Below are 15,097 nucleotides of genomic sequence, written 5' to 3'. Positions count from 1 at the left end.
CCGGCATTTTTCGCTACGAGCGCTGGATTCTCTTTCCGATCATTGTCGTCGTTAGCAGTCACTATGCTCGAATGAGAGTGTGCGGCACACTCACACACCGCCAGGTCGACGTGTACGTGTACCGATGCGAATAGCAAGGGTCCAAGAATCATTCCTCGATAATGCCAAGGAGAAAAAATGGGGAAAAAATGGATGCATATTTTGAGGATGATATGAAAAAGGAAGAGTTAGGAAAATAAAAAAACATAATATAATATATTTTGATTACATGTTTATTGTTATATATTTTCTGCTGCGGCCGCCACGCCCCCCGCTGCCGCCACACCCCCGCGGCCTCCGCGCCCCCTGTGGCCGCCACGCCACCCGCGGCCACCGCGCCAAGATTTATGGTCCCCTCTTCGGTAAGAATTTCTTTTGAAATTTTTCATCAGCTTTGTCTGAAACATGTACACAACATTTATATACAAGATTTATATTTAACATATATATAACATATTGTTATGTTTTTCTAACTCACAAGCATCTCTTCTGTCATCAAAATGACGGGGCTGGTCGGAGGGGGGGGGGGGGGAGGCGTTGATGTTGAGCCTGCGGACGATGTTCCAACGCCGCCGCGGCCGTTTTCAATTTTCTGTTGGAAATTAAATTTAACGTTTTAGAAATAAATAATAAATCTTTACGAATGATAAAATATACCGTCTACTCACTACATTGGCAATTGGCCTGCCAATCGTTAGGCGGGCGACGGCCGCCGTCACTGCCGCCGGTAGTGACACCGTTCCTGATGGTGGCACCGCCACCGCCGGTGCTGGCACCACCGCCGCCGGTGTTGGTGCCGCCGCCGGTGTATGATTCGGAATCTGTTCCATCTACATTACAAACAAAAACACAATAGAATATAAAATATCATTATCACATGATATTGGGTAGGGATGAAAGTTCGTAGGGTTTTCAAATTGAAATTGAAAAATAGCAAAGGTATTTAGAAAAACAGTAAGAACACACAGTGCACAGTGCGGTTATCTAACTGTAATACTAAAAAACAAAAAGGTGCAGCGGACTGTACTGCTCAGCCACCGTAAGCGAAAACATTGAAACCTCATGGCCAAGTTTGTATACAATGTTGCGATGTACGTTGGCTGATCAGAGCAGTCCGACCAGAGGACGAATATCGTCGAAATATAGATCGATTGTACCGCACGTAAAAAAATATGTAATTTCTTTGGCAGTGCAAAAAAGGTGCAACTTGTTCTTTTTTAGCATTACAGTTAGATAAACTCTCGACATTTTGCAAAAAAATTTGTCTGGAACCCAGTGGGAACATAACAAACAGCTTAGAAATGTATGCAAATTTGACTATTTTTTCAAAGTAACAGAAACAGTTCTCTGTAATTAAATATTAGAATATTTTCCAAATACCACGACATGTAATCCTTTACTTACCACTAGACGATCAAGCCATATTTTCATTTGGTTGGTAAATAATGTCGCGTACGTATAAAAATATTAACATATTAGAACATGTATTTTTCACGGTATAACTAAACTCGATAGCAATGACCAATTTTGAACTGCAATGACACCGAATTTACGCTTTCAACATCATTACTTTTTACTAATTCTACAAGATCATATTCTACAATTTACATACGAGTCATTATGAATTCTCGAATGTTCACACTTCGAATTTGTGCAAGGATTTCGAGGCCCCGAATCCACAATTCGGCGGCGGCCTGCATGGAGAAAAATTGTTCAAAATCTCCATCTCGACAACATATTGAAAGAGCTTCGAAGTCGATGTCGTGTGGCTTCTTATGCACAATTACCGATAGATATGTATTCATAGAATTATTCAATAATATATTTTCCCTTCTGTTCTATTACTTCTTGTCGGATTTCTAAATATCTTTCCTATTTTTCAATTTCAATTTGAAAACCCAACGAACTTTCGTTCCTACCCAACAATTTACACTTTACAATATTAGTATAAAATACTGATTATAAACATTTATACGTACTGTATAATGCGTGGTTACGTGGTTGCGTTCCCCCGTTTGCAGTTGTTTGCAGTCGTGGACGAAATGCCCAAACCGATGGCTCCAACTCTGGCGAAAAATCGCCACCCATTTCCCTCCTACCATACTACGCACACACGCACCTTTACTCTGTTCGTGTGCGCTACCTATGCGACGTTCGACGGGTTCCTCCGCAATTATTCACGTTACGAAAGTTTCGAACGTGTGATTCGCGATCACATTTCGCTATAACTTTTGTTCTAAAAAACTCATTAAAGCGAAATTTGGACTACAAATTTTTCTGAAAAATGTTTACGAAAATATATTTTGCATTCTTTAAATAATTTTTTTCAGTATAGCCACCTAAGATGTTCAAAAGTGACCCCCGAATCAAATTGATTTCTAGTCACACCGTGCCCAACAAAAAATTACGAAAAAATTCATGGATATTCTACTTACTAGCATACAGGAGTGAGATTTTTTTCAGAACTTTAGGTGGAAAAATCGATTTTATATCGAACTTCTCGGTTGACCCCGCTTATATTATTATGTTCGCTGTGTCTTCGTTGTGATTATTAATGTGTATATTTTACAGTTTTTTTTGGATTATGCAAACATGTTTGTTGAAAAAAATTGGACATCTCCAAACATTCGAGGAAAGTGCGTATTTCGTATTGAAGTTTCAGAGATACCGGTTTTATAAAAATTCAGTAGTTAGATATTGTTTTCAAAATGAAGAAACTGTTGGAAGTCATGTTGATATATTGAAATATAGGGCAAAGAAAATATTTTATATTGCATTTTTAAGTCTGTACATTCTTTTTTCGAATATAAAAATGTTTATTATCTCATATGTTAGAAACTAGGAGTTTCTGGTCCCAAGGTTCTGGGGTAAGTGCCGTGGGGTTCATCACAGTCCTCTTACCAAAAGGCATAGCCTTGCCCACTCCGTGGCCAGATCCTTCAGGACAAAGAGTCCCTTATCTTTGACAATACGACGTCGGGTCGCTTGCCTTTTCTAAACATTCTCACCGTCAATAAACAGTCAATGCTTAGACAATCGATAGCTGTGAGACCCAAATCGGTCACCAGCTATCGCGCCGCCTGCTGCCAGGCAGAGTTGGGCATTATTTAGATAAAAAATTATTTAAATAACGATTCGAATAAAAGATAATTTATCTTTATTCGTTATTCGAAGGTTCGAATAAAAAAATTATCTTTATTCGACGAGTATCGAATAAATAATTTTATTCGACGATGTTCGGGAACCCGGGACGAGAATTTTGGGGAGTGGACTGTATGGGAAATAGGATCGGGTGCGAACACAGGAGGGAGCTCGGAATTGCCAATGAGTGAAAATGTGAAGGAAGGAACGGGAGAGAATGGCCAAGAGAGCAAAGGAAGGATAGAAAGAGTCACCAAGCACGGGTGTAACGTTATATAAACTCTTTAATGTAAACACACTCGCGTAAACTATAATAGTGAGGGCGTGGTGCGATCGAGACGAGATGAAAATCGGATGCCGAGAAGCAGCGACGAAACGACAAGAACAACGATGGGCGCGAGCGTGTGTGTAATTAGACGTGTCGAGAACGAAATGCACACTTCTCAACGGCGACGGTAATGAGGCGATCGCTGGTGATTCCCATCGATCACGTGATCGCGTATCGGCTGCGCGCGATTCCGAGAAACGCCGAAAACAAAAGGCGTCGCGCACACGTGATTCGCAGGATCGAGCTGACATGGTAGACGGGGCCCCGGGGCGCTCCCCAGGGCCGTAGCGCGGGGTCTCGAACAGACTTAAAATTACCTTATTGCTACGTTTAATCCTAAACATACCGCCCGCCTCGGATTTCTTTAGAGATCCGAAATTGACTAGTCGAACAGTACCGCAGGACGGGAACCGAAAACAAGAATGATTCATATATTTGAAGGCACCGCCCGCCGTGGACCACTGGCAAGACACGTCCCGCCCGCCATGAACTGTGGGTGATACACGATAGAATGAGACATATATATATATACAGGACGCGTATGTACAATGTCGGGAACGTAAACACGACGAACGAGGCGCAGATAAATCTAATGGTACGCACACGAAACTGAGACGGCGGTTATGCCTATTTACAGATATGTACAATCAACTTCTTGCATTCGAAGAGGCGATGTCGATGCGTCGCACGATGCAACTCTGCGATTAAGATTTAATCGGACGGTAAATCGATCGGAAGCACGCATACTTTAACAATGGGTCGCTTATATTCGGAATTAGCGGTTTTCACCGTGACAACGCGCGTAATGCCATCATCGCCGGGGTGACAAGCGGAGACGCGACCAAGTTCCCATTTACACGGGGGTAGATTCGCATGCCGCAATAAAACTAACTGTCCGACGGTAATATTCGACTGAGGGGTTTTCCACTTGACGCGTTGTTGGAGACCATGCATGTAGTCATGCGACCATCGGTGCCAGAAACTTTCCATCATTTGTTGGAACAATTGCCAACGCGAGAGACGCGATTCCTTTTGATCGAGCAGCGATGGAGCCGGTACAGCGGTTAGCGCCGATCCGATCAAAAAATGCCCAGGCGTTAGGGCACAGTAGTCATCGAAATTATCCGACGCCGCGGCGAGTGGGCGGGAGTTCAAACATGCTTCTACTTGACAGAGCAAAGTCGAAAATTCTTCGAAGGTCAATGTGTGGGCTCCAACAACTCGTTTGAGGTGATATTTGACGCTACGAATGCCGGCCTCCCACAATCCTCCGAAATGAGGAGCGGAAGGCGGCGTGAAGTGCCACGTGACATTATCGGTGGCTAGCCGATTGAGCATTGTAGGATCGCGAGTGGCTTCTCGAAACGCCGTCGCGAGTTCTCGATTCGCGCCGGTAAACGTTGTGCCATTATCTGAGTACAGGGCGTTGGGAATACCGCGCCGAGAGCAGAAGCGGTTGTACGCGGCAAGGAACGCTACAGTCGAGTAATCGCTAACAAGTTCCAAATGAACGGCTTTGACGACCATACAAATAAATAAGGCGATGTAGGATTTGCGAGAATGATGTCCGCGACCCGGAGATGTGCGTGTTTGAATTGGACCGGCATAATCGAGACCGCAATGCAAAAACGGACGAGCCGAGCGCGTAACTCGAAAGTCCGGGAGGTCTCCCATAAGCGCGCTTTGTTGCTTTGCTTTCTCGCGGACGCATGCAACGCACTTATGAAGAAGGGCTCGTACTATTGGACGCGCGCGTAGAATCCAATATTCTTGGCGAAGAATGCTCAGCGTTAAATGAGATCCAGCATGGAGGGCTCGCAGATGAGCATGCACGATGATGACGTCTAAGAGTGGATGCGACTTAACGATAATCGGATGTTTTTCTTGCTCCGACAACTTGGCGTTTTTTAATCGTCCGCCCACGCGAATTAAGCCGTCTTTGTCTATATATGGATTAAGGGAGAGCAGGGAGCTCTTTTGGTTGAGCGGACGATGTTGACGAAGAGACTGAATCTCCTCAGGAAAAAGGTCACGTTGTATCTGTCGGAGCCAGAAATTCTTTGCACCTCGGATTTCTGACGCGTCGAGAGCTCGGCTTCCAACGCGTAAACGCGAAACGGGACGTTTCCGAATTCGCTCGACGAAACGGAAAATATACGCGGTGACCCTTAATAATTTTGGCCAGGATGAAAACCGGTCACGTAGCTCCCACGGTGTGCTAGGCAGTACAAGGTTAAAAGAGAGGGTCGGACGTTCCTCCGCGCGCGCGTCAGGCGATGCGACCGGGATATTTGGAGGCCAGTGGTCGGTCGACAGTTGCATCCACTGTGGTCCCTTCCACCAAAGATCGTGGTGCAATAGTTGGGACGGAAGTAAGCCGCGGGAGGCACAATCTGCGGGATTCTCCTCGGACGGTACATGTCGCCACATGGCATCCGGTAGGGAGGAGGCGATTTGAGCCACCCGATTCGCGACGAATGTTTTCCATCTCGACGCCGGTTGACGAAGCCAACAGAGGGTGATTGTCGAATCCGTCCAGCAATAACACGGGATCTCATTCGGAAGGTCATGCAGCGCTTGTCTCACGAACACGATGAGGCGAGCTAGTAAGAGGGCGGCGGAAAGTTCGAGCCGTGGAACAGTCAGCGGTTTGACAGGAGCGACTTTGGATTTGGCGGCGAGAAGAGACACGACAATGTGACCGGACGAGGTGACGACGCGCAGATACACGACAGCGGCATAGGCGACGGTAGATGCGTCGGCAAAGCCATGGAGTTCGCATGAGGCGATATCGAGAGTTTGGTGCGTCCATCGAGGAATCGCAAGGGACTTGAGGGCAGGTAATTCCGCGTTATATATCGTCCAGCGATCAAGAAAGGTTGATGGAAGTGGGGCGTCCCAACTGCATTTTTTCAACCACAGCTGTTGCATAAGAATTTTGGCATAGACGGTGGTGGGAGTGACCCAGCCTAAGGGATCGAAGAGGCGAGCGATCGTGGAAAGGATCGCTCGTTTGGTGCCTGCGGAATGATGGGGAAGCGTCACGCGGAAGCGAAATGCATCGGCATCTGGACTCCAGGCGACTCCAAGGACTTTCACAGTTTCGTCGAACTGTAATATTTTCTCAAGCCCTGTTCCACGGTCATGCGGACTGATGTCGCGAAGAAGATGTGGAGCGTTGGTCGTCCACTTATGCAACTGGAAGTGCGCTTTGCTGAGCAACGTGATCAACTGATTACGCGTTTCGGTTAAACGTGACTCGTCGGACGCGCCAAAAACGCAATCATCCACATAAAGATGGTTTTGGAGGACGCTCACGGCCAACGGAAAATTTGACCCTTCGTCTTCGACGAGTTGTTTCAAGACCCGAAGAGCCAGGAAGGGGGCCGGTGCTGTGCCATAGGTTACGGTCAACAACTGATACCGATCGACGGAATCAGACGGGGACGACCGCCATAGGATACGTTGATAATCGACGTCCTGCGGATTTACAAGAATTTGACGGTACATTTTTGTAACATCGGCGGTTAACAAGTACCGATATTGGCGACACCGCAATATTATTGTCGGGAGATCCGTTTGCAGTTTGGGTCCAATCAACAAATGGTCATTTAACGAGGTACCGTTGCTTGTGAGACTCGACGCATTGAATACTACCCGAAGATGAGTAGTTACGCTGCTTTCTCGAATCACCGCGTGATGCGGAATGTACACGGTTTGAGGGCCGTCTTGAAGAGACGGAGGAACTTTCCGCATATGCCCAAGGTTCAGATATTCGCGCAAGAACGCATCGTACTCGTCAAACAATGGAGGGTTCGAACGGAGCCGCGTCTCGAGACGCGTCAGCATCCGGTGGGCGATGCGGTAGGAATTGCCGATGTCGATCGGATGGGCCCTTCGGAAGGGTAAACGAACCATATAACGACCGGAAGGGTCGCGTGTATGCGTGGTGCGAAAGTGATTTTCGCACTGTTCTTCCTCTTCCGTGTAACGGGAGGTATTAGGAATCTCCTCGATTTCCCAAAAGCGACGAAGTTCGCTTTCGAGCGGGTCGGACGGGGTGCAATGGTACGACGGAACGACCGGAGATGACGTTGACGTCATCGAACCGGCAGGACCCGACAGAAACCATCCAAATATGGAGTTTTGAGCGATCGGTTCGTGAATAGATCCCGTGCGGAGGCCGTCCAACAGTATAAACCCGTATAGATCCGCGCCTATTATAATTTGTATGGGGTCGGAACTCATAGGCTTCTTGTCCGCTAAAGCGAGGTTACGAATATGTGGCCACGAAATGGTTCTTTCACATCGCTCAGGAACGTACCGCGTTAAGGATCGCAAAATCAACGTAGTGGTCGAGAGTGTCGGTCCGGTTCCGTTGGTGGGCGATATCTGAATTGTTGCAGCGTGTCGCGCGGTGGTTTCGCGGTTCCCTATACCGGAAATCGAGACAGACACGCGACGTCGTTGTACCCGTAATCGTTGCGCTAACGATTCCGTCATCAATGTAGTTGCCGAACCTTGATCGAGCAACGCGCGAACAAGTTCACTACGACCTGCGGCGGAACTTACTTTGACCCAAGCGGTCGCGAGCAGGATGCGTTGTGTTGCAAACACGGGTGGCGACGATACGTGTGACGCAACGGTAGTTTGCGCAAAGGGCGGCTGATCGGAACTTGATGGCGAGGCTTGAGAAACGGTTGAATTGTTGGGCGTGGAATCGAAATGTAACAAAGAATGATGTCGACGGCCGCATTGTTGACAGGAGTACTTACTCGGACACGCGGAGACAGCATGTTTTTGACTGAAGCAGTTTAAACAGCGTCGATCGCCTTTGACAAAGTCGAATCGCTGCGAGACGGTTTTAGATTTGAACTGCGTACAAGCGTTCAAACGGTGCTCGGTTTTGCACAACGGACACGACAACCGGTTGGAGGTCGCGGCGTGACTCGACACGTTTCGCTTCGCTTGTTTTGATATCGGTTGTAGAGCATCGAGCGCGCGAATCCGAGATTCTAAGAATTTCTCGAGCTCGGCATACGTCGGGTAGTCGGTGGAAGCTCCCAACTGCAACTCCCACGCTTTACGAGATGATCGGTCAAGGCGCGCGACAATTAAAAATACAAGCAGATCGTCCCATGTATCGACCGGACGACCGAGATTTCTGAGCGCTTGAATCGCGGTGTTGGCCTTGTCGCGCAGAGAGGTCAGATCGCTCGCGGATTCGGTCGACACGTGCGGCAAGGAATGAAGCGTTTGAATATGGAAATTCACGAGACCTCTGTGATTGTCAAACCGTGCAGTTAACAAATCCCATGCAATTTTAAAATTCGCCTCGGTAATCGGCAGGTTCCGGACAAGGTCGCTCGCGGCACCTTTCAAACACGACCCGAGATAGTGCAGACGCGAGACGTCGGACAACGAAATATCTTTGATGATAAGGGCGGTAAACTTATCTCGAAAGCTTTCCCAGTCGTGGAAGTCTCCGGAAAACGTGGGCAGTCCTATTCGAGGCAGTTTCGATGGTGGTTGAGCTGGTGGAGGCGCTCCCGCTAAAGGTGAAGGCGGCGGAAGTTTGGCGGCTAGGGTTTGGATCGAGTCCGCGATGAAATCCGCGGCCGTGGTGTAATCGTCCTCGCACCGGTTAAAATGCTCCTCCTTGAAGTAGGCGAGCTTGGTCGCTCCTTCGGTCTTGCGGAAGCTCTGAAGGCGCCGATTATTTTCCCGGCATTGGGCGAACGTCTCCTTGAGGTATTCCAGCCGCATTTGAAGTTTAGGCACGGTGAAGTTGTTTTGCCCAAGCTTCTTCAAATTTGGAAGAACACGTGCGAGGGCTTTCATGGCGGCCTCCTGCTCCAACAGCAAATCGTCCATGGTGGTGGCCATGCTTTCCGTTAACAAATTCGAATTGAATCTTCTTCTTCACAAGGAACGAATATCCGGCTCGAAGGACCAATATGTTCGGGAACCCGGGACGAGAATTTTGGGGAGTGGACTGTATGGGAAATAGGATCGGGTGCGAACACAGGAGGGAGCTCGGAATTGCCAATGAGTGAAAATGTGAAGGAAGGAACGGGAGAGAATGGCCAAGAGAGCAAAGGAAGGATAGAAAGAGTCACCAAGCACGGGTGTAACGTTATATAAACTCTTTAATGTAAACACACTCGCGTAAACTATAATAGTGAGGGCGTGGTGCGATCGAGACGAGATGAAAATCGGATGCCGAGAAGCAGCGACGAAACGACAAGAACAACGATGGGCGCGAGCGTGTGTGTAATTAGACGTGTCGAGAACGAAATGCACACTTCTCAACGGCGACGGTAATGAGGCGATCGCTGGTGATTCCCATCGATCACGTGATCGCGTATCGGCTGCGCGCGATTCCGAGAAACGCCGAAAACAAAAGGCGTCGCGCACACGTGATTCGCAGGATCGAGCTGACATGGTAGACGGGGCCCCGGGGCGCTCCCCAGGGCCGTAGCGCGGGGTCTCGAACAGACTTAAAATTACCTTATTGCTACGTTTAATCCTAAACAGACGAATAAAGATAATTTTTTTTATTCGAAGCGGATTTATTCGAACTTAGAATAATTTTTTCATCTTTTATCTGTATCTTTTATTCGAAGGCTTCGAATAAATCTTCTAATAACTTGCCAGCTCGACGAATAAACGGAGACGGCGCCCGACGAGGACCGACGAGCGCCGAACGTCGAAGACCCAGCGACTGCCAAACGGCATACAATGTAAGCGGATGGAGAATCGCGCACGAATGAAAGTTTAAACTTTTAGATTTTTCAACATATCCTCATAAAATTGTGACGAGCGAATGGAGGGGATTTTCCTGATGAAAATGAGGTCAAATTCGAGTGTAATCGAACAAGTTTCACTGATACGTAATGTTACGATAAAAATTACAACCTCATTAAAGACAGTCCAAATGATGTCGTGTTTGGACTCATTTCGATCGGAACAAACTCTACAACTCATTCGTCTTAACAATATTGTTCTGATTAAAAACATAAAACCATAAATTGCCAATAATGCGCGATTCTCCATCCGCTTACATTGTATGCCGTTTGGCAGTCGCTGGGTCTTCGACGTTCGGCGCTCGTCGGTCCTCGTCGGGCGCCGTCGCCGTTTATTCGTCGAGCTGGCAAAAGTTATTCGAAGATTTATTCGAAGCCTTCGAATAAAAGATACAGATAAAAGATGAAAAAATTATTCGAAGTTCGAATAAATCCGCTTCGAATAAAAAAAATTATTTTTATTCGTCGGATAAATTCTCGTCGAATAAAATTATTTATTCGATACTCGTCGAATAAAGATAATTTTTTTATTCGAACCTTCGAATAACGAATAAAAATTTTTTTATCTTTTATTCGTTATTCGAAATTTTTATTTAGATAAATATTTTGCCCATCTCTGCTGCCAGGACTGTTTAGCCTCACGGGCCACAGACATTATAAAGCCCTGCCATAAGTCTGTCAAGGAATAAACATCCCTTCGACCATCCCACCAAAATCGCTCGTTAAAAATGCGTTGACGCTAACATATAATACGCTTGGAAACAGGAAAAAAAGCAACGAGAAAATTCATTTTCATGCAATTTACAAAAATTCTAAAAAGGATTTAGAACAATTGTTTCAATAATATCCAACTACTTTTATAAAACCAGTATCTCTGAAACTTCAATACGAAATACGCACTTTCTTCGAATGTTTGGAGATGTCCAATTTTTTTCAACAAACATGTTTGCATAATCCAAAAAAACTGTAAAAAATACACATTAATAATCACAACGAAGACACAGCGAACATAATAATATAAGCGGGGTCAACTGAGAAGTTCGATATAAAATCGGGAATTTTATGCTTTCGGATTTGTGTCAACATCGATTTTTCCACCTAAAATTCTGAAAAAAATCTCACTCCTGTATGCTAGTAAGTAGAATATCCATGAATTTTTTCGTAATTTTTTGTTGGGCACGGTGTGACTAAAAATCAATTTGATTCCGGGGTCACTTTTGAACATCTTAGGTGGCTATACCGAAAAAATAAAAAAAAATTATTTAAAAAATACAACACATATTTCAGTATACACAGATAAACAAATCAAGAGCGCAAGACCTGTTGGTAAACCAACGGAATCAGTGAGGTAGGTTCAAGCGTCGCCAAGTTACATTTGATGGTAGTGGGGGGGGGGGGGGCGATGACGCATGTGGCAACATTTGGTTGCGTCGTTGTTTGTTTCGTTCAGTTTACTGATGGACAGGAACGCGTTCGCATCGCGTGCGAATCATTCCTGTTTCATTCGTTAAATAATTTATACACAACGCGGAAAAATAAGTTTACGTACGGACTTGTGTTGACGCGAGTGTGTATAGTTTGGAGTTTGTGTGGAGAAGTGTGGAGATTGTGTAAAAAATGGAGTGTGGTGAATCGTGTTCTACTGAGCATGCGGGAAAAATGGCGACCAAGCGAGCAGCCAAGGCGGCTGTATCCTCCAAAAGACTTCGGAGCTCAACTACAAGATACAGCAGAAGAAAATTACAGCTGAATAGGTAAGTGACAAACAGTCTATATACCGCGTGAACTTCTCAAACAAATAAATTTGGATTACATTTAGATTAATTTTTGAGTTCCTCGCTTTGAGTTCTTCTGACACAGAGGAACACGAAGTGATTTTATAGAAACTTTGCACTAGTATTCTGCTGCACCACACAGACAAAGAAACAAAACAAATGTAGTCGCTGACAGTAATATTGGGACACTCAGGGCGATAACTATTTTAATATTGCATCATACGATTTGGATGTTGTTGACAAGTTAGAACAATTAGTTTACAACATGACGTGAAAAAAGATTTTGAAAGAAATTCTAGGTGTCCTCCTATCGGCGCCTGACACCTACTAATTACCCCGTAGGCGCTAACGTTTTCGCGAGCATGCTGCGCCAACACATCTTTGCCGCTCACGCATGCACCCACACACTCACCCGCGCGAGTTCGACGTACTCGGGAGAGCCCGCGAACGTCCGTCAGCTGTTATGGTGACGGTTTGTTTTTGTCTGCTTTCACTTTTTTTCCACGATCAGCTGGGAACGTCGATCCCCCCCCCCCCCTACCCACGATGCTCGAGCTGCTTTGTACAGCTATGATGCTCATGGGGACGGCAATGCGCCGGACCCGTCAATCAGTCGGTGTCACTTGTTTATTGCTGTATGAAAAAATTACATTGTCATATAATTACAAATAAATGATTGATTCTATGTAACACAATTGGTTTGCTGTATAAAGTGAAAAAAAATATTTACAAAAATTGCAATTGGTCGAAATTGCAGAGAAAATACTAAAAGTTGTATTTTGCAACTTTTTGATGTGGACTTACATTGAAAATTTAGAAAGTACGATTTGTAGATCTGCATGAATTATACATATTCTGAATATTTCATCAAAATCGGTCAACGTTGCAATAAGCTACAGATGTTTTAAAATGATAATATAAGGGTGAAATTCCCTGACAAGACCAAAATTCTGCGACTTTCACCCTGCTGTCATCGTTATACGTTTGTAGCTCATTGCAACGTTGACCGATTTAGATGAAATATTCAGAATATGTATAATTGATACAGATGAACAAAACGTATTTTTTACATTTTTAATATAAGCGCGCATAAAAAAGTTGCAAAATACAACTTTTAGTACTTTCTCTGCAATTTCGACCAAATGCAATTTTAATGAAACATTTTTTTCACGTTATGTAGCGTAGTAATTGTTCTAACGTCTCAAAAAAATTCAAGTAGTGCTGTCCAATATTGGCAAAGTTATGCGATTTTGTCCGAATATTAGTGGGAGTCACTGTATATACAGATACAGGGTGGCCCACATAACTCTGAACAGCTCAATATCTCGAAAACTATGCCATCGATTTTAAAGTTCTTAGTCTTAACTTGCATGGAACTGAAGGGCCTTTCTGACTACATAAACGTGAAGTGGCCTCCCTTCCCCTTTAACGGGGGAGGGGAGGTACCTTTGTAATTTTAAATGGAACCCCCTATAAAATGTTACATATTTAGATTCTACCGGAAAAAACAAGTCAATTTTGTCTGAAACATTTTTTTGTCAGATACTTCCATGATGAGATATAACAGTTTGAAGTTTCGAGTTGTAGGTACTTGAAGCGCTCGGAAATAGCGTTATGGAATTATACGCGCTTGAGTCCTTTGCTTATTCGTGAAGAAATAAAATGTATTTTAAATTAAATGTTCAAAATGTCCACCACGGGCTTGTAAACATTTATTTACTCGAAACATCAAAATTGTTCTAACATTTTTTAACATTTCGGGAGTCACTGAAGCGCAAGCGTCACGTATTCTTTGTTTCATATCCTCTTTTGTCGTCGGTGGTTCAAACATAACTTTGTCCTTTACATATCCCCGCTATTTCCGAGCGCTTCAAGTACCTACAACTCGAAACTTCAAACTGTTATATCTCATCATGGAAGTATCTGACAAAAAGATGTTTCAGACAAAATTGACTTGTTTTTTCCTGTAGAATCTAAATATGTAACATTTTATAGGGGGTTCCATTTAAAATTACAAAGGTGCCTCCCCTCCCCCGTTAAAGGGGAAGGGAGGCCACTTCACGTTTATGTAGTCAGGAAGGCCCTTCAGTTCCATGCAATTTAAGACTAAGAACTTTAAAATCGATGGCATAGTTTTCGAGATATTGAGCTGTTCAGAGTTATGTGGGCCACCCTGTATATAAGTGTATCATACAACGCAGTGAAAAACACAAATATAAGTGTGTCTACATAGACTCAATTTATTTCACCACTGACCAACTCCACGATCCAATTTCCCAACAATATTTACACCCGACGTTCCGGCAATAACTCTGTTTACTAGTGCAGTTAACGAAGAGGGAACTTGTCGTTTTGGCAAGTTCGATCCGCTTATGATTCCAAACGGAATCCCAAAGCTAAACCTTAAAAAAAAAGGTGAAAACTATACCATTAAAAATCTACAACTTAACCTCAATTCGCAAATAACTCCAGCGGCAATGGATATTGACCTCTCGAAAGCTAACGAATCAGGGAAGAAGCGTAAAAAAATCTCGCCAATCAATACCCCAACGGTCTCCGAAGAACAACAAGTTAAATGGTTAAGCAATGTGCCCGTAAATAACCCATTCAACCTTCGGCAAAATCTAAATGATGATACTACTGAAGGCAATATAACGACAAAGATCAATCTCCAACCTAAACCTCCAATATACATTGAAGATCAAGTCATAGGACCACTTGTGGAACTGTTGAAAGATATTGCTAACGACAACTTCACCATTAAACAACTAAAAAACTGTGAAGTCAAAATTCAAGTTAATACATCCGAGGACTACAGAAAGCTCACCTCAGCCTTGAAGGAAAAGAATGCTAATTTCTACACCTACCAGCTGAAAAAAGAAAGAAGTTACAAGGTAGTACTAAGAGGGATGCATCATAGTATGGATACAGGTATAATAATCGATGAATTGAAAAAACTCAATCACCAGGTAAGACAAATAAACAATATCACTAAAAGCGTTACAAAG

General features: G+C 44.5%; 1 protein-coding gene across 1 annotated transcript; it reads right to left on the bottom strand.

Moving 5' to 3' along the window:
• Window positions 1-699: 699 nt before the first annotated feature.
• LOC143363379 (uncharacterized) lies at window positions 700-9,394 on the bottom strand. Its single transcript, XM_076803976.1, has 2 exons — window positions 5,761-9,394; window positions 700-869 (listed from the first exon to the last, which is right to left on the bottom strand). Exons 1-2 carry the CDS (start codon window positions 9,392-9,394, stop codon window positions 700-702), a joined length of 3,804 nt encoding a protein of 1,267 aa, XP_076660091.1.
• Window positions 9,395-15,097: the final 5,703 nt, after the last annotated feature.

This window comes from Halictus rubicundus, unplaced genomic scaffold (assembly GCF_050948215.1).
Source record: "Halictus rubicundus isolate RS-2024b unplaced genomic scaffold, iyHalRubi1_principal scaffold0045, whole genome shotgun sequence".
NCBI lineage: Eukaryota > Metazoa > Arthropoda > Insecta > Hymenoptera > Halictidae > Halictus > Halictus rubicundus.
Note: the sequence above shows the minus strand (reverse complement) of the source record. Positions and strands in the feature narration are given on the sequence as shown.